General features: G+C 44.3%; 1 protein-coding gene across 5 annotated transcripts; it reads left to right on the top strand.

Moving 5' to 3' along the window:
• Window positions 1-451: 451 nt before the first annotated feature.
• Window positions 452-24,531, top strand: SF3A3 (splicing factor 3a subunit 3). 5 transcript variants are annotated; one of them, XM_070594114.1, is made up of 19 exons: window positions 452-643; window positions 1,036-1,382; window positions 3,110-3,802; window positions 4,076-4,123; window positions 5,422-5,474; window positions 5,580-5,685; window positions 7,916-7,988; window positions 8,342-8,433; window positions 9,584-9,666; window positions 10,811-10,949; window positions 11,436-11,504; window positions 11,937-12,004; window positions 12,163-12,270; window positions 13,333-13,402; window positions 15,255-15,419; window positions 15,506-15,616; window positions 17,049-17,139; window positions 23,016-23,071; window positions 24,239-24,531. In XM_070594114.1, the coding sequence occupies exons 3-19, from the start codon at window positions 3,707-3,709 to the stop codon at window positions 24,314-24,316; spliced, it is 1,506 nt and encodes a 501-aa protein (XP_070450215.1). In that variant the 5' UTR covers window positions 452-643; window positions 1,036-1,382; window positions 3,110-3,706; the 3' UTR covers window positions 24,317-24,531. The 5 variants fall into 5 exon arrangements, with proteins under 5 accessions (XP_070450215.1, XP_070450223.1, XP_008516119.2 ...); XM_070594122.1 differs by having other exon boundaries at window positions 513-643; window positions 1,036-1,561; XM_008517897.2 differs by having other exon boundaries at window positions 514-643; window positions 3,457-3,802.
• The last annotated feature ends 970 nt before the right edge of the window (window positions 24,532-25,501 follow it).

Below are 25,501 nucleotides of genomic sequence, written 5' to 3' on the forward strand. Positions count from 1 at the left end.
CTTCCAAACCTTCTCCGTGCAGGGCAGAGGGGGAAGCTGCCGGACCATGGAGCGGGAAATCTCTCCCCAGAGAGGGGATCCCCACCGCTGCTACCGTCCTTCTCAGGCTTAGCCTGCCTCCCCCCTGCTGGCGAAGAGCTTTTTCTTCCATGTGGGGAAGGGAGGGGTTTGAGGGAAGTTCTGGACAAGAGCGGGGGCGGCAGTGGGTTCCCCCATCTGGTACAAATCGCCCCCCTCCTCTAACAGCCCTTCCCAAATCCCGCAGAGCACCCGGTGCGGATCCCCAGCCTGGGCCCAGACCCTCGGCCCCCTTCCCCCTCTTCTCGAGGATTAACGGAGGCGGCCCGGGATCCGCTCGCGGCCGCACGTTTTTTGCCAAAAAAGGCAAGGATGCAGCTGCACGCGCCGCGGGAACATCTGGATCCGATTCCCGGCATGAATGGGTCATGGCCCCGCCCCCCCGTGATTCAAGAGCGGGGGCGGGAAGGAGCGAGGGGGCTGTCCCCCAAAGTGGGGAGATGGGGCGGAGCGCTGCTCCCCTCACCCGGCGTCCGACGCCCCCTGCCCCTGCCCCTGCCCCCTCCGCGGCCTGCGGTCTGGCCTCCGCGGGGGCACTGTCGGAGCCCGCTTGTGCGCACACTCGGTACGCGCGGGCTCCGGGGATGGGCTCCGGGGCTGGGCGCGCGCCGCGGGCTGGGCGGACCTTCGTGCCCTGCGGGGGAGGGGCCCTCGGGTCCGGTGGAACCGCGTGGTTGTATGTATCTCATATTAAATCCTCCGAGAAATCCGATGGGGCGGGCATTTTTCCATGTCACGGAGGTGGAGACGCTGTTTGTCACTTTCCCAAAGTCACATAGGTAGTCCCTGGTAGATCTGGGGTTCTAATGCGCTTCACACTGCCTCCCCGTGTCTAATTCGAATTGTAAACTTTCCGAGGCCTTGGTTGACATTTCCAACAAACCTTTACGAATACCTGCCATGTGTGTTCATAATTAATAATTATATGTTTATATTCTTGTCTCTTTCTCCCACCAGCCACGTGGAGGATTAGAACTGCGTCTGCCTCGCTCAGCCCTCCAGCCTCAGCTCCCGGCACTTATTACGTGTTCAATAAATACTTGTTGAGGAGTAGTCGTCCAAGCATAGAAAACAGCTGGTGCAAAGGCCTGGGGGCCTGAAAAACCATATGGTGCTTTGGGGAAGCAGCAAGTAATTTCATTTGGAGGAAGTGCCAAGAGACTAACATGGCAGGCAGAGGCCAGGTCAGGAAAAGCTGAATGCCAAGTTAAACAGACCTCACCCTCTGGGTAAAGCAGCCGGTGAAAATGTTTAAGCAGTGGTGAGGCGATCACTCTGGCTGCAACATGAATAATGGATTGGAGGTAAGATGAGCAGGCTGATTAGACTAGCGCAGTGGTCCAGGTGAGAGATAATGAGGCATGTGGCAGCAGAAGTGGAAAAGACAGGACTTGGTGACTGGGTTGATAGAGCCAGGAAGGAAGGCATCAACTGAATGGTGTTGCTTAGGTGGTCCACCCACCTGAGAGGAGGAGATTTACAGGTACAAAACCATGTCTTGATTTCAAGATAATCGTTTTTCAGAGTTAACACCTCCGAAACCCAGATGCATTGTATAATCATATAATTGTATAAGAATTGTATAAGCAACATCGTTTAATTGACAATTTTTTTTTCTTTCTTAGTGGAACGTGGTGGGGTTAAACATTTGGTGTCTTGTATTTGATGAAACAGGGTAGATCCCAAACCTAACCAAAAAAAAAAAAAAGGTACACACACTCTTCATCTCTCTGATCCTGAATGGAGATTTCTCACTTTTTTCCTTGGGGCGCCAGAAAAGCCTCTGGTGAGGAATTGTGTCTGGAGTTCTCTCCCTGAGGTTGAGGTCTTGCTTAAATTTTTATACATAAACTACCCTCACAATTACCCCATGAGCAGGCAAGACAAGAGTCATTATCCCTATGTTATTTTTTTTTTAAAGATTTTTTTTTTACTTTTTCCTTTTTCTCCCCAAAGCCCCCCGGTACATAGTTGTATATTCTTCGTTGTGGGTCCTTCTAGTTGTGGCATGTGGGACGCCGCCTCAGCATGGTCTGATGAGCAGTGCCATGTCCGCGCCCAGGATTCGAACCAGCGAAACACTGGGCCGCCTGCAGCGGAGCGCGCGAACTTAACCACTCGGCCACGGGGCCAGCCCCATCCCTATGTTATTTTTAACATTAAAAAACAAAAAGCAATGTATACTTATTGTAGAAAACTTGGAGAATTCCAAAAAGAGAACAAAAGATAAATCACTAACAACTCCTTGATATATTATAGCGTCCTAGTTCTTTTGTAAGTATGCATGTGCATACGTGTATTTTCAAAGAAAAATTTCCCTCCCATAGCACATCTTGCAGGCTATCTCCTCATAAACAATAACTGTTTACTGTTACTTGACTATCTTTACAGAAATCTCTTAGTGCATCTATTTTTATACACACTTGTGCATCTAGCTTTTTTCACTTTGGCCATCTTGCCATATGAGTTCATCCAGATTTTAACAGCTTTATTGAGGTATAAGTTACATACCATAAAATTCACCCATTTTGGGTGTACAATTCAATTAATTTTAGCAAATTGAATACAGTTGTGCAACTATTGTCACAATCCAATTTTAGAACATTTCTATCACCCACAAAAAGAGTTCTCATGCACATTTTCAGTTACTTCCATTCTTACCTCCAACCACGGGCAACCACTGATCTACTTTCTGTCTCCGTTTATTTTCCTTTCTGCACCCTTCATCTGGACCTAGAGAAGATCATCTTTTGTGTATGGCTTCTTTCACTTAGCATGATGTTTTCATGGCTCATCCCTATCATAGCATTAATTTACTGCTGAGTAATATTCCATTGCCGAGTAAATTCCATTGTATGGATATACCATATTTTGCTTATCTATCCAGTGGATTTGGGGGTTGCGTCCTGTTTTTGTTGATTATGAATAACGGTGCTATGAACGTCTGAATATACGGACGTGTGTTTTCATTTCTCCATCTAGAAGTGGAAATATAGACTTGCTTCATTCTTTTTGTTTGTTTGTTTTACAGCTGTGACATTTCACTGCTTCAATGTTCCTTATTTTATTTAACCAGTCCCCTGCTGATAGACAATTAGGTTGTTTCTGCATGTGAATTTCTTAAAAAAAAAAAAAAAAGAAAACAACAAAACCCGCTATCAGCCCCATCTTACTGACAAGGATGCCGAGATTCCGAGAAGGGAAAAACGTTGTCAGAGTTCACAATGAAAGTTAGGGGCTCAAGGTCCCGTCTCCCAACTCCTATCCGTGCGAATCTACTACTCCTTAGTCCCCAGTGTCCCTGCTGCTCGGCCAGCAAGCCCCAGCCGGGAAGCCGGCACTTCACCCCAGGTTCCTGGATTTCTGTACGCCCCCTAGAGGCACCTGCAAAGCGCTCGGCGTCGCCCCACCACACCCCCGGCCAGCAGGAGGCGCTGCTGCCAACTCGATAGCACAGACTGGCTCTCCTTTCGGTGCTCACTTTTCCTCGAGTCCCCGCAGCACTTCCGGTATCCGCGGAACTTTGGGGCCGCCAGACCCGCAGCGTGGGGACGCGGGCGCGCAAGGCGGCAGGAGTTGTTTCCGGCCGTGTCGGTGGTCTGAATTGAGGTTCGGCGGCGGAGGGAAGATGGAGACAATTTTGGAGCAGCAGCGGCGATATCACGAAGAGAAGGAACGGCTCATGGACGTTATGGCCAAAGAGATGCTCACTAAGAAGTCCACGGTGAGTGGGGCCTGGGAAGGGCGGCCTCCGAAGCTGGGCCCCATCCCCGGTTCGCACCCCAGGGAGCTGTCTTGGGCCCGCAGACCCTCCCCGCGCCCCGCCCCCGGATCCCTCCCCCAGCTCCCGCCCTGGTCCCCTCCTCCCAGGACCCAGCACCCGGAGGCCTCTCGGCTTCGGCCGCTAGCTCTGAGCGGGCAGGCTCCGCCGTCGGGCGGCCTTTCCAACTCCAGAACTCCGGCTAACGGCGCCGTGTCACCGTTTGCCTCCCTTCAGCTCCGGGACCAGATCAATTCGGACCACCGCACACGGGCCATGCAGGATGTGAGTGCCCCGCTGCCCGCGTCTCTCTGCGTCGGGATGGGCTGGAAGAGAGGGGAGGCGTGGTGCGGGGGTCTCCACGAGAGCCCCACGGTTCCAGAGGGAACCGGATTGGCCAGTCGCGGGTTGTCTGCCTGGAGATGTCCGCGCCGCTGCCAATCCTAAGGGTGCTTAACTGCCCTTCCTCGATTCTCTGAACGGGGAACTCTTACTCGTTCTTCGTTACTCGGACAGACGCCCCTGCATCCCATGGATGTGCCCAGAATGGTTATGAGAAGTCAGTGATCGAAGTACAGAAAGTACTATCCTTTCTCCCCGAAAGAGAATGCTGTATATTAGTGTTTTCTCCCAGAACGCTCATTTGAAGTGTTTCTCCCTTCCAAACTGCTTTTGCCTGGTGATGGTTCAATTTGTTACTTTTAGAAAACTAATCAAAATCAAAGTATTGATACTGATGAAAGTTGAGTGATCAGTAAGTGGAGGTTCGTTTATGATGCTCTCTACTTGTACATGTTTGAGATCTGTTTAGAAAAGAATAAAAGACCTAATCAGTGTTTCTGATTTGCGGGAGATGATTAGTATTACAAGCCCCTAGTCCTTTATCTAAATTCCCAGATCCAAAATACTCTGAAGACAGAGATTTCTTTTGGTAATTACTTGGTGGCAAAAAAGTGAACATGAGAGGCTTTTGTGGTCTTTATGCTACTTAGTAAATAACGTGTAAGTTTCACTGCAGAACTATAAATATGTTTCACATTCCACTAGGGATATTATATAATATATAGTACCTTCATGAAATTAAAAATTCTGAAGTCTGAAATCTGGTTCCAGAAGTTTTGGAGAAGGGCCTATGTACCTGTACTATCCTGAGTTTGAATCCAAAGGAAGCTGTGTGGTGTTTTATTTAGTCTCTGCACTCTGCAATCAAGCTTTTTGAAGTAGTGAAAATCATCTTGGACCACCCTTTTACCTTTGAAGGTCTTAGATGGGAACTACTGTTTAGCAAAGTTATGCCTCTTTTTTATGACTCTTCTAGAGAAAGTTAAGCATCAGTAACATGTAAATGTAGGCACTCACTGCTACCCCTCAAATCACATCACTTAGGTAATCTTCAAATTGACGTATTTTAGAAACTAAGCAGGAACCAGTGCTGTCTATTAAAGGTACTAGAAAGCACAGGAACTCTTCACACCACATTTCTCGAGGTTCCCCTGGGCTTTGAGTAGAGAGCCCTTGTCTGTTGCTTAGCTCTATGGTTGTACAGATTGCATCATTCTCATCGGTTTGTGTTTGCCTTTCAGAGGTATATGGAAGTCAGTGGGAACTTGAGGGATTTGTATGACGATAAGGATGGGTAAGTGACAGTCACAGCCAGTCCAGGAGTGAGTGCTTCTGAGGAGCCATGGTTAAAGGACTAACTTAGTGCTCTCTGTTCTTTGGATTTTTCTTGAAATCATAGGCTACGAAAGGAGGAGCTCAATGCCATTTCGGGACCCAATGAGTTTGCTGAATTCTATAATAGACTCAAGCAAATAAAGGAATTCCACCGGAAGCACCCAAATGAGGTATGGCCTCAGAAAGTATTTTCTCCAAACCTGCTCAAAGAGCATACTAAAGGACAGGTGTGAGGAAAATGGAGACATGCCACTGAGATGTCCCTTCAGAAAACAACCTGCCTGTTAGCTGCAGGGAGCGTAGTTAGCTGACATCCTACAACTCCATTGCTTTCGGGATCCCCTCAGCTTTAAGCCAAAGCCATTCTCATCTGGGGCCACCCCCAGCCAGTGACTGAGCGTGGTGCGGGTACTGTGGCCTGGCTACTTCTGCCCGATGTGAGTTCTTCTACTGAGTAGTCCTTGCTCCAGAGCTCCCCATTGGATTGGTCGGGATTTTGTCCCGTCTGCATCATGATCCATGCTCACTCTCTCTGCCCACTTGTGCTCTCTTCTTTTTACCTCTCACGGATATTACCCTCCAATAAACTGCTTGTGCTCCTGACTCTGTCCTAAAATCTGCTACCTGGAGGAGCCAACTAATGCAGAGAGGCTTTACTCACTTCCAGGGATCATTACACACCTTCAAGACTCAGCCCAGAGGCCAATTTTTTCATGAAATATCTTTCTTAGTCTACCCCCCACCACTTAATCTTTCCTTTCCTTATGATCTTATATTTTATGACAAGGAATGTTTGCACCACTGTATTATATTATAAGGAGCGGGGATTATGTCTCAATTATCTAGAACTCATTAAGCATCTTGCACAGCTGACCAAAGGAATTCTGTCTAGGGGCAGGGAGAGAATTAGAGAGGGAGGTTCTGTGATTACTCTGAGCTGTCATGACTGTGTAACTGGAAAGTTCTTTGTTTCCTTGATAGAATAAGGAAGGAAGAGGTGACCCATTTGCAGTGGGAAATGAATTTTTATATATGTAGATTTTCAGGTGATGTCCTATCTAGCTGGAAGTGTCCCATGAGCAGTGGAAGTTAGGTGACTGGGGCTCAGGCAAGAAGTAGAGACTTGTGATTTAGATTTGAGAATTGTCACGTGGACTTGGTGGTTGAAGCTATGAATCACAGTGTTCTGGGAGAGACACAGTGTGAAGGGAGACTGTCAGCTTCTCTGTGTGCCTTAGGCACGCTCACAATGAGGGACTTAACTGAAAAGGAGCCTGGGAAGCCTTCTACTATGGAAGTCAGATGACAGCTCCAGGAAATGTCGTCTTACTGAGACTAAGCAAAAGGGACTTTCAGAAAGGACGTCCCTGCTATCACTGCTGATTGGTGTCTGCCAGGCCTGCTGCTTCGTTGAAGTAGTGGGAATGGATATCTGGTCCCAGGTGAAAGTGGGTAATGGAAACAGTAACATGGAGTGTAGAGCGTGCATTTGAAAGACTGACAGAAAAAAGAAGAGACACAGGAGAATTGTAAGGAAGATAAGGAAGACGTACATACGTAAGGAGCAGATAGAGGAAGAGACTGAAAATGCCAGAAAGAGAGGCTATTTCTTGAAGTTAAGTAGGGGTAGATGAAGGTACTCGCGCACACCTACATGCCCCCTCGTTGGAGGGTAGAATATGAAGTCTTTTGTTAACCAAGAGAGAAGACCTGAGTACCATTCTGGTGTGTTAACCTTATTCCAGCCATGGTAGAAAGGTGATGAGGAATAAATGATTGAATAAATGACTGGAAAGACACCCAGGATATACTAAGTGGAAAAAAAGTCGGATGTGAGGAAAAATAATAATAACTTTGTACCCACTTGTATGTTCTTCTACAAATACATGTATTTAAGTACATAGAGCAGTGTTTTCCAAATTTTGCTGCACATTTGAATCACCTGGGGATCTTTGGAAACTATTAACTGCCCCTTTCTGATTTGATTGGTATCAGGTGCATCAGGATTTTTTTTTTAACTCTCCCAGGTGATTCTAATGTGCAGCCAAGTTTGGGAATGGCTGGCGTAAGAAAAAGGTCTGTTAACAGTGGTTACCTCTTCACAAGAGAATTAATAAAATTTTTATTACTTTGATTTTGATTTTTATGACTTTGATTTTTCATTTTGTATTTTTGTGTTAGTAGAGTCTTTGCGCACATGTTTTACTTTAGCAGTTTTTAGTCAAACAATGCAAAAAAGGACAAAAAAAAAGCAAGGTAATTGTCAAACAGCTGTAGGCTCCTAATAAAAAATCAAGGCCAAAGCAAGCATCAGAAGTCCAGCTTTGCGTAGAGCCCATTTCTGTGGTGCTACAACTTTTATGTTGAAAAATCCCCCTGAGCTTTTCTCTTTTCCGTCAGATCTGTGTGCCAATGTCAGTGGAATTTGAGGAGCTGCTCAAGGCTCGGGAGAATCCAAGTGAAGAGGCACAAAGTAAGTAGGGTTAACATTTCCATCCAGCATTAGCCCTCCCGATTTGCCCTCCGAGCCCTGGAAAACAGGCTCCAGAGAAATGTATAGCCAGGTTCTCTCACTGGGTTTCTGTTTGCTGGTTTCTGGGCTGGATTGGTCTCCTCAGTTGGCCTTGGACAAAATGTTTATTCTGTTCTAGCCTCGCTCAGATTCACTGACCTGGAAAACTGAGGTCTTTTCCCTTTGTGAGCACAGGGAGGACATTGGGGTGAAGGGCTGCGTCACGCAACAAGCAACTAGCAGGTCATTTGAAAAGCCAAGTCCAAGAAAGTGACCTTTAGTGTCTGAATCACTGATATCTCTGATTGCTTCAGATTTGGTGGAGTTTACAGATGAAGAGGGATATGGTCGTTACCTCGATCTCCACGACTGTTACCTCAAATATATTAACCTGAAGGCCTCTGAGGTAAGACCCAGGGGAGGGGAGAGTGGTTCTGTGCTAGTCCTGAGTCAGGACACTGCATTGGGGCTACTAGACAGGAAGCAGTTAGAGTGTCTTCATTGTGTTTTCTAACTTATATAAATATTAGAGAGGTGATTTGCTTTCTTGGAATGAAACTATTCAAAATGAAAGGTTTCTACAGTGAGTACAATAAGCATATGATTTTATTAATAATCTTTATTAATACAATAAGCATTTTTTTCTTTTGTGAAAATAAAACCAAAAAAACCCTCACAAATACGTATCGAGCTCCTGTGTTAGGCACACATAGTACTAGGTACATGGAAGATACAAAAACATAATCTTTGGGGCCAGCCCGATGGTGTAGTGGTTAAGTTTGTGTGATCTGCTTTGATGGCCCGGAGTTCACAGGTTCAGATCCTGGGCATGAGCCCACACACCAACTCATCAAGCCATGCTGTAGCAGCATCCCACATACAAAATAGAGGAAGATTGGCACAGATGTTAGCTCAGGGACAATCTTCCTCACCAAAAAAAAACCCATAATCTCTGCCAGCAAAGGGCTATCTCGTGTGTTTTAAAAGACATTAAAAAATAACTTAATCACAAGAGATGAGATCTAACATGACAGTCTCAGAAAGGTCGCAAGGAAGTATATGATTAAGGTCCCCTTAGAGTTGTGAGCAAATGTCCCAAAAGTTCAGTGACTACACTTTGAGCTCCATAAGGGCAGATCCTGTTATCTGTCTTGTTCTCATCTGTCTCCATTTTCTTAGTCCAGAGATGCTCAATAATGACTGAATGAGTGAACAAAATAGCAGCTTCCGGAACCTTAATTTAGGATGTGGTGGGTGTCAGAGTCTTTAACCAAGTGTCTGGCATGTAGTAAGTGTTTGACAAATGTTTCTTTTAGTTTACGATTTATTAACTTGATCTTTATTTTGCGGTTAATTATGTGTCTAGTATTCTACTCAGTCCAGTGGAATTAACACCACAGTTAGTATAGGAATTGAGTGATGGAAAAGAAAAGAATAAGCTGGGCCTCATTATTTCATTAGGCGACACTTAATTTTGATCTCATTTATTGGGGATTATATTGTAACTTTGTGCAAACACCTAACTGAATCTCTTGTCATTTCTTTTCTCTTTGCAGAAGCTGGATTATATCACATACCTGTCCATCTTTGACCAGTTATTTGACATTCCTAAAGAAAGGAAGAATGCAGAGTACAAGAGGTAGGCATTACTAGCTTCTAGCCCTCTACTGGATTTAAGTAGAAGATTATTTAATGTGAAGGTTTGAGGGCAGAAATCTGAATTTTGTAGCCTGTAAGTCATACATGAATAACTTCCAGGATTATTGGAGGACAGGGGTTTTAAAACCTTTGTAATACTCTGGCTCTGAAGCTGTGTGTGTCTGTGGGCCCATCTTTGGTCGTAAGCCCCCATGATTCTTTTTTTTTTGAGGAAGATTAGCCCTGAGCTAACTACTGCCAGTCCTCCTCTTTTTGCTGAGGAAGCCTGGCCCTGAGCTAACATCCGTGCCCATCTTCCTCTACTTTATATGTGGGACGCCTACCACAGCATGGCATGCTAAGCGCTGCCATGTCCGCACCCGAGATCCCAACCAGCGAACCCCGGGCTGCCGAGAAGCAGAACGTGCGAACTTAACCGCTGCGCCACCGGGCCGGCCCCACCCCTATTATTCTTGATTTTGTCCCCTTGTAGAAGAAAATCTCCCATCCAGGGACCTCAGTGTCTTTGGAGTTTAATGGGAAGAAATTCGACTTTCTCAGATTGTGACTGAAGTGAGGCGCCTGGGTCTGATGGATAGAAGTTTTGTTTGTATTATTATGCCCCTGGTTAGTGATCTACACTCCCAGCTGCTGCTTTTTCTCAATTTTCTTTTTACCTGAAATCTTTTATGTATGAGTTAAAACTTTAGTATTTGGAATTGTATCATGAGGATGAAAGAAGATAGAAAAGGTCAGAATCAAGATGACATGTTAGGAAAAAAGTCAATTTAAGCTCATTTTAAAGAGTAGTATTCCTACTTGTAAAAACTAATATCACGGGGCTGGCCCTGTGGCCAAGTGGTTAAGTTTGCGCACCCTGCTTCAGTGGCCCAGGGTTTCGCCAGTTTGGATCCTGGACGCGGACATGGCACCGCTCATTAGGCCATGCTGAGGCAGCGTCCCACATGCCACAACTAGAAGGACCCACAACTAAAAAATACACAACTATGTCCTGGGGGGATCTGGGGAGAAAAGGCAGGAAAAAAGCCAAACTAATGTCACTAGAATTATATTTTATAGGGCATAACAATGTATGAAAAATAGAAATCCTCTTTGCTTTCTCTGTGTTACTTGTTCCTCTGTAGATACCTGGAGATGCTGCTTGAGTACCTTCAGGATTACACAGATAGAGTGAAGCCCCTCCAAGATCAGAATGAACTTTTTGGGAAGATTCAGAATGAGTTTGAGAAGAAGTGGGAGAATGGTACCTTTCCTGGATGGCCGGTGAGCTTCAGTGGGGTGTGGGTGGAGGACATGCCGGGGAGTTGAACTGACTGTTTTACTTTCATCGTAACCTCTCTTTAGAGCATTAGATGCTGATCTCTCGGGACCAGTTGTGGCCATGAGGTTTTCTCTGCCAAGTATGCTAGGTTTTCTCTGTGTACTTTGGAGTGAGATTTGTCAAGGCCTACTTGCCGTTGGCGGGGCCCAGGATTTTCAGCAACCGTGTCATTACTGCTGTGTGGTCTGATAAAATTATGTGCTAGAAATCTCTAATATATACTTTCACTCCTGGGGATAAACTTGAGTTTTTCTGAACTCTCAGGGAGAGAATGGACCATCTGTTTTTTCACTCTACTCTTAGAATTTGATTCTTATTCATACATGTGTATAAGAAAGGGGCCAGCTAGCAGCTGGTAATTTAGATGGCTCCCTCGCCTTCATTCTGAGGCTGGATCTTAGTAAACATCATGTTGTTGTTCTTGCCAGAAAGAGACAAGCAGTGCCCTGACCCATGCTGGAGCCCATCTTGACCTCTCTGCATTCTCCTCCTGGGAGGTATGTTTCCTTTAACCGCTGTACTGGTCTCACCTCTTGACACCTCAGAGGGACCACTCAAGCTTCTCTTTTTAATGCCATGGACTTAGGGTAAGACGCCAATTCCTGGGACCAGGCATTTACAAAGAATGTGGAAAGATGAAAAAAAAAAAACATCCAACTACTTTGAAAGCTGTGAAATAGTAGTTCTAACTATATTAAGCTATAGTGGAAGTAATGGAAACACTACCAGTATGGTTACGTATAAACTTGACCACAGAGACAATTTTTGGAGAGTTTGAGCTTACTGCTGGGAGGTTGGCTCTGGAATGTGTGGTCTTGCCACAGCTTCAGGGAACACTCACACGCCAGCCTGCAAACACCTAAGTCTGAGCCTTGTTGATTCTCAGAACCTATTTATATAAAGTTGTAACTTGTCTCTTTTTTATATAGGAGTTGGCCTCCCTTGGTCTGGACAGATTGAAATCTGCTCTCCTGGCTTTAGGCCTGAAGTGTGGCGGGTAAGAGACTGGTTTTTCTACCAGAACCATCCTGTTTGCTGTGTGTTTGCACCATCTTCTGATTGGCTCTGATTCCATTCTTGCTGTCATCCTACACTGTAGAAATAAGCAAGCCTGTATGGTAATCTTGAAATCCTTCGCCCCTCTTGTCTCCTTAGGACCCTAGAAGAGCGAGCCCAGAGGCTATTTAGCACCAAAGGAAAGTCGCTGGAGTCACTTGACACCTCCTTGTTTGCCAAAAATCCCAAGTCAAAGGGCACCAAGCGGTGAGTGGTTGGGGTGGCACCTCTGCATACAGTTTTGAAATTTTATTCCCGGGCAGGGTTTCACCATGACAGATTTTAAAGCCTGTTTTGTCACCATTATTGATCCATAGAGATCCGTCTGCTCTTTTTCTCTGCTGATGACAGAGCGTGCTCTCATTGTTGCTGTGAACCAAGGACAGTCTGTACTTGGGTGATTTAGAGTGGGCGCAGTCTCGAGTGTTGAAACTGCTCTTGTAGGTACCTTTTGTTACCTCAACAGGTTAGGGAGGCTAAGTAGGTTGAAAAAATATTTTTCCAGGTTCGTTTTTGCTAATGACAGTTGAATCCATTCTTTTTTTGTATGTGTATGTGAGGAAGATTGGCACCAACCACCATCTTTTGCCAGTCTTCCTCTTGTCTGTCTGGTTTTTTCCTCCCCAAAGCCCCAGTACGTAGTTGTATGTCCTAGTTGTAAGTCCTTGTAGTTCTACGTGGGATGCTGCCACAGCGTGGCTCAGTGACCAGTGTGTAAGTCCACACCCAGGATCCGAACTGGTGAACCCCGGGCCACCAAAGCAGAGCATGCAAACTTAACCACTAGACCACTGGGCCAGCCCCAGCTGAATGTATTCTTGAGCTATTTGTTTGTATGGGGTACTTTTAATGTTTTCTCCTAATGCGCCTAACAACCCTGAAAAGTGGTTGTTATCCTGATTTTTTGTAGTTAAGGACTCAGAAAAGTTATGGGCTGTATTCATTATCTCACAGTTATTAAATAGCAGGGTCGGGATTTGGGCCCAAGCCTGCCTGTTCTGGAGCTCATCTATACCACATTTCCCTTGTAGATTGTAACGATGGAAATTGAAGTATGTCGATATGCTTCCACGCATTACAAGAAATAACCTTGGTACTTCTGTCAGCAGGTCCTGAGCTGAACAGAGCATGTACTTTCACAGGGTGATATTTCTCATGGGCTTGTGATTTTTAGTGCCCCCGTGGAGTAAATGTTCCCAGAAATAGGGAACATGGCATTGGGTAAAAGACCCCTTGAGTGATAAAAGACCCCTTGTTTCTTGTTCTCAGAGACACTGAGAGGAACAAAGACATTGCCTTCCTAGAAGCCCAGATCTATGAATATGTAGAGATTCTTGGGGTGAGTAACTGACTCTGCTCTGGCTGTAAATGCTACAAGGTGTGGGAGTCGGAGAAATATGATCTTAGAGGATTTTTTTTTTAGAATCAAAAGAGGAAGGGTAGGTGTTAAATGAGTTCAGCTTTTCAGGCTACTTGGCCCTTCAGTGAGGTCCTGTTCTGTTCTTAGGTGTCTGTTGTCAGGTGATATTCCCAAGGTTGCCCAACCCTAAGAGGCCAGGCAGAGAGAATAGGCTCCCCTCTCAATATAGTATTCAGAATGGTGCAGGTTCTTTGCCTAGCTCTGGAATATACCCAGGAGGTGACCTGAGAAGTGGACACTCAAAGGGCAAGTAAGGGAAAGGCTACTCACAGTGGCTTTTCAGGATGACTTATTATGGAAAGGCGTTGCTCACATGTTCACAAAGTTGTGAGAACTTATTAGGGCTGGAATGTTAGTAGTGCAAAGCTGGCTGTGCGCTGCTCCTTGAATATACTTTCAAGAAGGAGCTGAAGGATGGTTTGGGAGTGGCAAAAGGCCGAACCAGACCCAGATGCTTATCTCGGAGAAAGTAGGGGGAGGAGTAGGAGGAAAATAGTTCTCTTTCAGGGAAGAGAAGGTGGAAGAAAGGGCAGCGCTCACGTAAAGATGGTCCCTGTCCCTGGGAGTCCTACCATAGACCAGCCTTCCTAATCGTGTCTGCTTTGTGCAGTATGGATGTAATAGCTATAAAATTAAGAGTCACCTGTTGGCTCCTTCTATTACAACTGCTTTCAGTAAAAGGCTAGCCACATATTGGACGCTGGGGATGCTGGTATTCTTCACGGTGGGCTTGGGCTCTGCTGGTGTGGGCAGCAGTCTGAGTTGCCAGTCTGCCTAAGCTAACTGGAGGCTAATTTGTGCCCTAGACATACAGTGTACCCGGTTACTTTCTCCCTCCTTTGAGAGCATTTGGCTTTCCCTCCAGGAGGTGGCACCATTCTCCTTGGAATTCCAGCCAAAGTAGTTTCCAGAAGTTGCTCTCATTATTTGCTGATAGGATTTTTACCGTTATTTCACCATTTATTGGAATCTTTGGATGTTGTGGTGAATATGGCACAGCCTCTTGCCCTTGAAAAACCTACTTTGTGGTTGGAAGAGACAAATAGCTGTGGAATAATGTGATCTATGCCATAATACATTGAGATGGAGTTTCATAAGTAGAAAGAGGGAGAAAGAATGTTCCAAGTAAAGGAAATGGCAAGCACAAAGGTAAAATATTATGAAAGGAAATGAGAAATTCAGTGTGTGTGGAATGTGCCTTGTGAGGGAGGGAGTTGAGTCAGAGAAAAATTGGGAGAGTTATGTTGGAATTTGGGATTTCGGCCTTTAAATAGTAAAAGCCAATAAAAGTCTTTTAAGCAGAGTGTACCATTAGATTGATTTTTTTAAGCAGATAAATCCAGGAACAAAATGGAAGCTGGCCTGGAATGAGGAGATACTCAGGGCGAGTGAGAAAGTTGTCGTCTTGGTGAGGGCAATGACTGGGGGAAGGAGGAGAAAGCACTGTTTCAGAGACGACTGAGGCTGTCTCTGTTTTAGAGACAGAGGAGAGAAGACTTGGTTTTCTCTTGTTCTGTGATAGTCTGTGGCCTCAGATGAGTAATTTAGGCAAGTGACATAAAACCTGTGACTTTTTCCTTCAGCATCAGGGAGGGCCGGCTGATAAGGAACTCTAATATGAAGGCAGGAATTCCCTTTTATTCTACAAGAAAGCAAGCCTTATCCTTGGAAGTGAGGGGTCAGCAAGGGTTATGGGAAAATGGGAAATTTCTCTTCTTGTTCTGCACTGCTTCTCTCTGACTTCCCTTTTTCATTTATGGACCTGACTTAGGAACAGCGACATCTCACTCACGAAAATGTGCAGCGCAAGCAGGCAAGGACAGGAGAAGAGCGAGAAGAGGAGGAGGAAGAGCAGATCAGTGAGAGTGAGAGTGAAGATGAAGAGAACGAGATCATCTACAACCCCAAGAACCTGCCGCTTGGCTGGGATGGCAAGGTCAGGCCCAGCGCGGCTGTCTTTCTCCCCATTCCCTGTTGCAAGCAGCTGCAGACGCTAGTCTAATGTTATCTGATTTCTTTTAGCCCATTCCCTACTGGTTGTATAAGCTTCATGGCCTGAATATCAACTACAACTGTGAGATTTGTGGAAACTACACCTACCGCGGTCCCAAGGCCTTCCAGCGGCACTTTGCTGTAAGGAGTTCAGAATCGTTTCTCCTGGAAACTGAAGTGTGAAACATGAGTCTTCTAGAAAAGAGGATGGGAGCAGCTTGAGAGGACTGGTAGTGTCCAGAGCTTAAGAGAATCAGAGAAGGAGTGGGTCTCAAGTCAAGCATATGGCATTGGGCTTTGGCACTAGCCTTGAGGCACACCGGAGACCGTGTCTGGAGGCATCCCGCCATGCTGCTGTTTGAGCCTCGTTTCCATTTTCTTCTTGCTTGTTCTTGTACTTCTCTCTTTTTGTCTTTCTGCCAGCATCTTAGACCAGTCCCTGGCTCCTTGGTCATTTCTTACCCCATTGCTAGTACACAGGACCAAAGAAGGGGCTGCCCACCTCATAAATGGCCTTTACCTCTTTGGAAAAAAGAAACTAAGGGGATAACATTCAGCAAGCTGTTCCTCGAGTCTAGGCATTATCTGGGTGGTGCTCCAGTAAGCAGATTTAGCCTTGTTTTATTTCTGCCTTTAATTCCTGGTACTTGGGAGGAAATTTTTTTTTAAAGATTGGCACCTGAGCTAATGGCTGTTGCCAATCTTTTTTTTTTTGTCCTGCTTTTTCTCCCCAAATCCCCCCAGTACATAGTTGTATATTTCAGTCGTGGGTCCTACTAGTTGTGGCATGTGGGACGCTGCTTCAGCGTGGCCTGATGAGCAGTGCCATGTCTGCGCCCAGGATCCGCACCAGCGAAACCCTGGGCCACCGAATCAGAGCGTGCAAACTTAACCGCTCGGCCCCCGGGCCGGCCCCCTTGGAAAGAAATTTTACAGAATGGAAAAGACTTGTTAGCCCAAGGATGGAGAATTTATGTGAACTCCTCTCTCCTTCCCTCAGACATACATATTACTATCTGATCCTGGCTCTTTTCTGCTGAGCCCCTGAGCGGTCTCTGAACCTTTCTCAACACCACCTCCAGTGAATTAGACTTGGCATCCAGGATAAAGCTCACGCCATTTGCCGTCCCTGAGCCAGAACTGTCATTGTGTCAGCATCTCTCTCTCACATCCTTGCCTATACCTGATGAACAGTGTTCTCCGTTACTTACAGAGATGACCGTGGCCTGCCATGAGTAACACTCAAGCTGGGGGTGGGTGGGGGTGTGTGGGAGGTGACTGGTTGGTTAGAGCTGTGGTGCTTTGCTGTGGTCCTGACAGAGGTTTTGTCTGGAGGACTCCTGATTAGAATCTGGGTTTTATAAACCAGCCCAGCGAGGCGAACAGCGCAGTGCTGCTTTAAAGTAACTGCCTCTTGTGGGTCACAGCCAGCTGTTTACAAACAGAAACCACAAAGGATTGCTGCCTTTCCGTGGAGTCTTTTGCAAAGGGTCAGATTAGGGTTGATGAGCAGAGTGGAGTTAGTGCTCTGTGTTCAGTTGCTCACATTGTCCTCCTGCTTCTCTCCTCCCAGGAATGGCGTCACGCTCATGGCATGAGGTGTTTGGGCATCCCAAACACGGCCCACTTTGCTAATGTGACACAGATTGAAGATGCTGTTTCCTGTAAGTAACCTTGCTTTATTCCCTTGGCCAGACCAAGTGACCACCCCTACAGCTCCCTGTCCCAGCACCCTGCTGCATCCAGGCCTAGAGCAGCGTTTGTGGAGATGTAAAAACTAGTACAGTCATACGGGCACTGTATTATTTAGGGGCGTGAGTCAGCAGTACTGATTGTTTCCCTCTTGAGAAGAGCCCTGTGCTGAGTCAAACAGGGCTTTTCAGCGGGGTCTGTGAACTCCCCTGTGTGCAAGATTTTGAGTGAGTGGGTGTATGTGTATTTTCCCAAATTGATTTTAGTGTGTTGAGAACTGCACATATGAAGGAAAAATAGAAATGGTCTCAGTCAGCGTATTTCTGAGGTGCCAGGGCAGATACACAGAAACACGGCTGCAGAATATCTCTTGGGGAGAGAGCGCAGTGGGTGCCTGCCGGGAGTGTGCTGACAGCACCAGGGGCCTCAGTCAGGCTTCCTCTGTGCCTGGCGCCGGTCGCTTTTTCTGCCTTGAGCATCTTCCTTGAAGGCTTTCTATTTCCTTTCTGGTTTATCTCTTCTCTGTCATGTTTTCACTTTGAACCGGTTAGACTGAGAGGAAAGGAATTTTACTGCTTCATTTGAAATTTCAGGCACTCCATCTCAGGTGTGCCCGTCACACCACTCAGCTGCTGGATCAGCTGACTCCTTTGGCTCCCAACTCTAAAGAGCTCCCTGACCCTGACTTAGCCCGGGGCTTCTGGGACTCTTTCAGTGAGGGTTTTCTGTGCCATCAGCTTTGGCAACTCCTTCTTGCTTTCTTGTCTTTTTTTATTCATTTATAAGTCAGGATCATACAATTTTTGCAATCAGAATTCTGTCGTAATCAGATTATCCAACTAGCTTCTTTACCTTTCATTTTTGCCCTTTACTTTGTTTGGAGGAAATTAAAATAGTAACAAAATTTCATAGAATCATACTGCTGCATTTTGAATGCAGTCTCATTTTTAGATGTATTTTCTAGCTGTATACCACTACTAAATAGATCACAGTTCGTTTTTTGTGTATTTTTTTGTGTATTTTCTTATGTCCTGCAATTTGTCTGAGTTGATTTATTACTACCTTGAGATTGATCTATTTACATCATTTTTAGGCTTAGAATCATGCCAACTGCAAAAACAAAGGTAGTATTTTTATTAATTTTGTTCCATGTGCTTGCTTTTCTTCGTGGACAGTTATCCTAGGTGTTGCCCCCAAGTCTTACGTTAAATAGAAGCAGGTGATGGATCATCCTCGCCTGGATGCTGCTTCTAAAAGGAACGATGCTTGTGCATCTACACTCATTTTAAGATTGGCTAGTGATTTCATTCTCACGTTCCAAAAAAGAAAGATGACAACGTTCTTAGCAGTTTTTCTTTTATTAGGCATTGGCTAAAACAGTGTTCCTGGATTATTTTGCGCTGGGTGGCAGATATTCTTTTAATGCAATTATTTATCCTGTTAGGATTTTGTTTAGAAGTTGTGTATATATGTTCATAAAGATGTGCTGCTTGTTTTCCTTTGAGACACTTGTCAAATTTAGGGATCAAAACCATATTTATGACATAAAATGCATGGATTACATGCTACATTCTCTTTTGTCATTTGAAACTGTTTATATTTCAATAGAGATTACTTCTTCATGTAAAGGGACCACTCTGAGAAGATTCTTTAGTTGATAACCCATATAATTCCCTGATGTATTATGACAAAATAGGAAACTAAGTGCTTTATTTCTGTTCTGTTTTATTATTTCCTTTTTCCTATTAATATTTTCTGTGATCTTGTTTCTTTATTCCTTAAGTCTTTTAGTCAAGAACTTGCTTCTCTTTATCCTTTCTAATACAGGCATTTAGAACTAGATGTGATTCTGTTAGGAACCATTGGGAAGATCCATTGCTGACATGTTATATTTAAAGCTTTATTTATTAAAGCTGTTATCTCTGAATTTTTAAAAATAATTCAGAAATTATTTAAAAGAGTACTTTTAATTCTAATTGATTGAACGTCTTTTAACTCCATTTTATTTATTCCTATTTTTCTTGGCCCATGCAACAGGATGCAGAATTTCTTCCTTTAGAACATTTCTGTCTTTGTGTCCAAGTGTATAGTCAGCGATTTGTTAAAGATTTCTGCACACCTGAAAAGAAGGGCTTGTCTCCACCTGGAGGCTGTTCAATCTTAGAGTGTTCAGGTCCTTAATTTCATACTTAGATCTATTCATTTTGAATTCTAATAGGGACATGTTGACATTTCCAGTTATAATTAAATTTTGTCTCTTGCATTTCTGTCAGTTTTGTCTGTATTTCGTGTTGTTTAAACCACATAAAGTCAATATTTTCGTGTAACCTTATTGATCACTCCCATTTTCCTTTTGAAATTCCTTATATAACTTATTTGTTCTATTGTGATAGACTTGACTATTTCCTCAATTATCAGAATTTTGGAGGGCTGGCCGAGTGGTGTAGCAGTTAAGTTTGTATGCTCTGCTTTAGCAGCCCAGGGTTTGCAGGTTCAAATCCTGGATGCAGACCTACACACTGCTCAGCAAGCCATGCTGTGGCAGCATCCCACATACAAAAGAGAGGAAGATTGGCATAGATCTTAGCTCAACAGCAGTCTTCCTCAAGCAAAAAGAGGAAGATTGGCAAGAGAGGTTAGCTCCGGGCCAATCTTCCTCACCTGAAAAAAAAAAAAAAGGGCAGCAATTGTGGGCTTTTACCCCAGTCGTCAATACTCATCATTGTATATGGGTATTAAGCCTTTTACACTCAGTGTATTAACAGATCTATTTGTATTTAACTTCTTTGCTAGAAAGGTTATCTTGTTTTTTGTTAGATTCTCATTTACATGGATTATATAGTAGACTTGAATCTCTTCCTTTTATTTGGGTATTTTTGTAATATTTCTAACTTTAACATTTCAACTAATAGTTTATTTCTTCTAAGTTCTATTATTATTAATATATATTATTTGGTTGAATTATTTACAGGAGATAAATATTGATGGTCTGAAACACTGTAAACTTGATACTTGTTTCCTACTCTCATAATACGAGTAGCCATACAGAGACTTTTAGATAATTTTTATTTTTTTCTAGAATATTGTTGGCAGGTTCATGATTCTATTATCCTTATTATTTTCAGAATTTATCTCCTTACTCAGATGTCTAGTTTAATCAGTTTCTTTCATATGCCTGTTTTTATTATTGTACTTGATTTATTGTATCATTTCCATCCATCACGACTTCCCTTGATATTTTTAGGTTCTCTACATAACATTTATAGTTTTACTTCCATCTCAATATCACTTTCTTTTTTCATTTTTTTTCTCCACCCTCAATAGACCATTTGTAGGTTTACTACAAATTTATCATCACATCCCCTGCCCCTTGTTTTTTCCAGGCATTATTCCTCCTTTTAAGTATCTTAGATTAACTCTGGCTTCCGTTCAGACTTTCAGGAACAGGTAGATATTCATAGTGACTCCTATAGGATGCTGACAGCTTTGTCTGATGTATCTCCGTGATTACAGTAAACATCGATTAATTGTTGAATTGAAGTTAATTATACTGTTCTGTACAGTTTCTGCAGTTTTTCTTCATTTCCTGTTGGTATAATTCCTTTTTATTAAACCTATATTGTGCTTCTTTTTTTTTTTTTTACAGCATCCAAAGTAGACACCCTGGGGGATTTTTATTTATAAGGAAGAGAGTCTATTAAAACTAGCTCCATGCTCTCCATCCTCTTTGCAAGAACATGCGTACCCAGCCTTTCTTCTTTCTATACATGTGCCTTCTCCACTTCCTTGCGTCTTCTCTCTTAACCTTAGCTCACCACCAAGGCAGCTGTAGCCCTTGCTCTGTAAGCCCTGTTCGGTTTTCAGAGCCTGCCGCCATCCAGCTCATTCAGTCTCTCCATGTCCCAGTTTCTAATCCCTGGGACAGACAGTAGGTAGGCGCGGCTGGGTCAGGCCCCACCTGCGGTCCAGTCAGCTGTCTCTCCAGTAGCTGGTGGCAAATGTACTTACTTGTTAGATCACACTGCTCCCTCCAGAACTCATGGGGAAGACATGTTCCCTAATAAGGGAGGGGGTAGGGAAGTGACCGTTGGCACAGCCGGTGCGCTGGGTTCACTGGTCTTGGTTTGAGTCATTCTGTTGAAGTTTTTCTTCAGGAGTTTTTAGCCAGGAGGGAGGGATTCAGTCCTGTCATTTAAGTTACAGTAGAATTTTTTTTTTTTAATGAAGGCTCTCACTTTTCAATTTATTATGTTAATTATTCCATTGTTCCAGACTTAAGATTTTTTTTAAAAAAAGTTGAACAAAAGACAGCTAAGAAAGAGCCCTGTGGAATTGCCACCAGAGATCTCCATTTAGATGGTTGGTCACAATTGACTAATAGTAGGTATAAATCTGCCTAACTGGTGAAGTTCAGATATCACCATCTGGTTTATAATAATAGCATAAGAGATTTAAATGTTTTAATAAACTCTAGGGACATTGCCTATGAAAACAGTTGCTTTGCTAAAATTCTGATGTCCTGTGTCTCTGGCTTTTTCTCGGGTCATCTATCCCATGAAAAACAGAAAATTCAGTTAGTTTGCTTCACGTATTCTTAGTGAACTCACACTGGCACCCAGAGGTGATCCCATGCTTTTCTAACTGTGTTCAGATCCCTCTGAACAGTGACTCCTCCCTTACTGCTCCACAATCTCCTACATCCGTTTTTGTCTTTAAGAAAATCATGACAGCATTTCAGATTTCCAGTATTTTAGTACCACTGTGGGTTGGGTTCCTGAATGGCTCGGACAAAGAATATGACAAGGCCCTGCCCTGGCATATAGTAGTACAGGATAAATTCTCCATTCCTTCGTGATGTGCATATTATCTGGGCCTGAAGGCTTCAGCTAATTTCAAACAATCAGCAAGGAGGAAAAGATGATTAGTTGAGCATCTTTACGCCAGGCACAGAGCTAAGCACTTTTTGATATATTGTCTCATTCACTATTTCCTCCCCATCTTAGGTTTCAACTTTCTTTATAGGATACTTCTTCTAGTCTTGTCAAGTTTGGAGATTGTTCTGCTTGATAGGAAACATGGACACATATAGGAATCAAGTGGTTCTGCCTTCTCACCGTCTATTAATATTTTGTCATCTCTCTCTCAGCAGACCTGTCTTGTCTGCGCCATGTCACACTTTGTTCTGAGAGTGTACCTTCCTGACACCATTCTTAGAGATTTAAATCATGCTTTCCCTGATTCTATATCTGTCCTGTCTTGTGTACGTGTCTGATCACTCCCTCTGAAGATGTGGTATCTGTAAATGTCTTCCCCTATTCATCTTCATTGGGATAATTTGTTACTGCACTGTCAGGATTCTTGTTTTAATGTCTCCAGTGTTTGTTGAGCCATCTTACCTTTAGACTCTTTGGCCGTGATATTTCATCCTTTTTTTTTTTCTCTGAAGTTTTTGAAATATGTGCACTAGACTTTAAATAAATATATTTTATAACGTCTAGTGTTTTCTTTCTCTTCTATAATGAACTTTAAGGTAATAAGGTCACTGTCTCCCATAATTCCCATAGGTCATACCACATTAATTTCTTTTTTGAAGAGTGTCAGTTCTTTCTTCTAAGAGTTCTTTGATTATATTTGATCCAACTTTTATAGCAATGCAAAGATTATGATAAATTTTGCAGTGAAAGGGGTTTTGTCTACAGGTGGTCCAGAACTAAAATTCCAGTTTGGGGCAGGCACAAGTCTCAAGGGCAGGGTCATCCGGGGGATCCTAATGAGGGCTGTGATGTAACACCGTGTACCCAGTAGATACTTGGGCAGTCCTGATTCCTGCTCATTTCTCCTCCCGCAGTGTGGGCTAAGCTGAAACTGCAGAAGGCTTCAGAACGATGGCAACCTGACACTGAGGTGGGTGCTGGCGTAGCGTCGGGAATAGTGCCAGTGACAGAGCTCCCTCACCGTGTAGAAGGGACATGAAAGATGGTTCCTGGTTCACTGTACAGTCATGCACCACATAGTGACATTTCAGTCAACAGTGGACCACATGTGTGACGGTGGTCCCATAAGATTAGTACACACGGGCTAGGTGTGTAGTAGGCTATACCATCTAGGTTTCTTTGGGTACACTCTGTGATGTTCACATAACGGCAGAGTTGCCTAATGACATATTTCTCAGAATGTATCCCCGTCGTTAAGTGATGCGTGACTATAGCAGCGAGTATAATGTGACAATATCTATAAAGTGGCTCTTGACTGGCTCTTGATGTAAGCCTAACTTATTTATGATATTAAATGTGTTAGAGGTTGAATCTGTGTCTTAAGACAGGTTGTATTCTTCCATTGAAATTTTTAAGTGGTAAACAGGAGTACCCAGTGTCTCGTCCTGCCGTGAGGACTCATAAGCTAGGAAGTTGAGAGTCCGTATTGTATGTTAGATCTCCTTTGAGAAGAGCATCTAAGGAGAGATGATCCTCTCGTGGAATGGGGAGGCATCCTTGTTGGTCTTGAGATAGTCATCCCAAATAGCAGATTTCAGGGATGAGGAATGACATGTATGTGAAGTTTATAGTAGCAACTCCCAGTCCTTTGGGTCAGTGGTTGTCAGTATTTCTTTTTTAGCAGCAAGGTCCTTTTCAACCTGTATTGTGGAACTCTAATATATAAAACAAAATAAAGCAGAATTGCTCTGGAAAAGGGGAAGCTCAGCCCTCTTGGCCTCCCTTTCAACCCTACAGTGGCCTCTTGGGCAGAAACCTAGGATTCTTGGGAACCGTTTGAAAACTGTTGTCTTAGGTCAGCCTTTCTCAACCAGGGTTCCTCATCTTAAACACAGAGCGTGATTTGACTGAACTGTTTTCTCAGATATCCCAAGCATGGGTCATAAGCTACCATTCTAGATGCCTAGCAGAGAAGTGAGTTGACTACACACAGCAGATGCCTTAGGGCAATAGGGCTTCATGCTCTTGCAGAACCCCAGTTGAGAAAGGTTGTCTTAGACGAATGCCATGGAATCAAGCCAGAGTTCCAGACTTCCTCCCAGGAGGCATAGCTAACAGTGTGCCCCTTCCCTTTTAGGAAGAATATGAAGACTCCAGTGGGAATGTTGTGAATAAGAAGACGTACGAGGATCTGAAAAGACAAGGACTGCTGTAGTGGTCAGGGATGTAGCTCAGCTTTCGGGCTTGCCCAGCCTTCCTTAAGATCTGCTTTTTCTATTTCTCCCAACCAAATGCTCCTAAAGACTCTTTGCTACTTAGTCTTCTGGTCTAGCATGCATCTTGTAGAGACAAGGCATGCTGGCAGATTGCAGGGTCGACATGTGTTTTATCTTTGTTTTATATTAAAAAAGATTCTGTCGGAAAATAAAACCAGCCCTTGTTCTGAATGTCTTGTTCTGAAGCCCAGGATTATGGACTCACTCAATCCTTTAGATCTTAACATCTCCCTACCTCTTTCTCGTCAACCTCAGTAGCAACTAAGGTTCAATGAGCACCTGTTATGTTACACGTATTATGTTAGGTAAATCTGACCGAACACCTTTCCCCACCCCCATTTGCTGCCATTTCCTCAAATGAGCATCACCCCAGGATAAGCCCTGCCCTTAGTTGAGTCAGCCACTCACACACATACTAGGGAACGAGGGGTAGGGTGAGCTGGGACCTCTGCTAAGGACAAAGTTGTGGCACCAAGGTTTGCCTTTTTTGTTTGCATAGAGAAGAGAGTTGAGCTTGTTTGGAATGGGCCTGCCACCCTACCCCTTCCCCAAGCCTCAGCAGCCTGGCACACAATATAACTAGGACCAGCAGTGACTTCAGCCGCTTGCTAGTTCAGAACAAGAGTCTTTGGTGATCCTGTCTGCCTGTTTCTTCTACAAGATCCCCGCTTAACTGAGAAGTGCCTAATACTCTTGTGTTTTCCAAGCCCAGATAGCCAAGATTTGGGTGGAGTTAAGCAGCTGCCTCAGGATCTGAATCTGGTATCCCAAATGGAGGAAGCTAAGAGAGCCAAGGAGGCACTGATCTGCCCACAGACACAGTCAGCTGAAGGCCAGGGCCTGTTCCAGAATAGAATTTCTCCAGAGGCCTCCTTTGCCCCTCAGCACTCAGACCTTCAGTTTGTTTGTTTGTAATGTATCAACTTGTAAAGATTCCAACTCAGGACCTGGCCCTCCCCGTCACGCTTATCTGTTGCCCTAGTCATCTCCATGGCAGTAAGGTTTCACCACCCCTCTCCCCGTGGCACTTCCCTCTGGGTTGGTATTTTCCTTCCTGGTTCAACCTATCCCTGGGGCAACACCTCACATGTCTGTGTGTGCTTTGGCTCCTCCACTAACTTAAA

Source organism: Equus przewalskii, chromosome 2, assembly GCF_037783145.1.
Source record: "Equus przewalskii isolate Varuska chromosome 2, EquPr2, whole genome shotgun sequence".
In the NCBI taxonomy this organism is placed as follows: Eukaryota; Metazoa; Chordata; class Mammalia; order Perissodactyla; family Equidae; genus Equus; species Equus przewalskii.

Coding starts and splice junctions, on each gene's coding strand:
- SF3A3 (XM_008517897.2), top strand. Junction 5,475..5,579: donor TTGTATGACGATAAGGATGG/GTAAGTGACAGT, acceptor TTGAAATCATAG/GCTACGAAAGGAGGAGCTCA. Junction 9,667..10,810: donor AAGAATGCAGAGTACAAGAG/GTAGGCATTACT, acceptor GTTCCTCTGTAG/ATACCTGGAGATGCTGCTTG.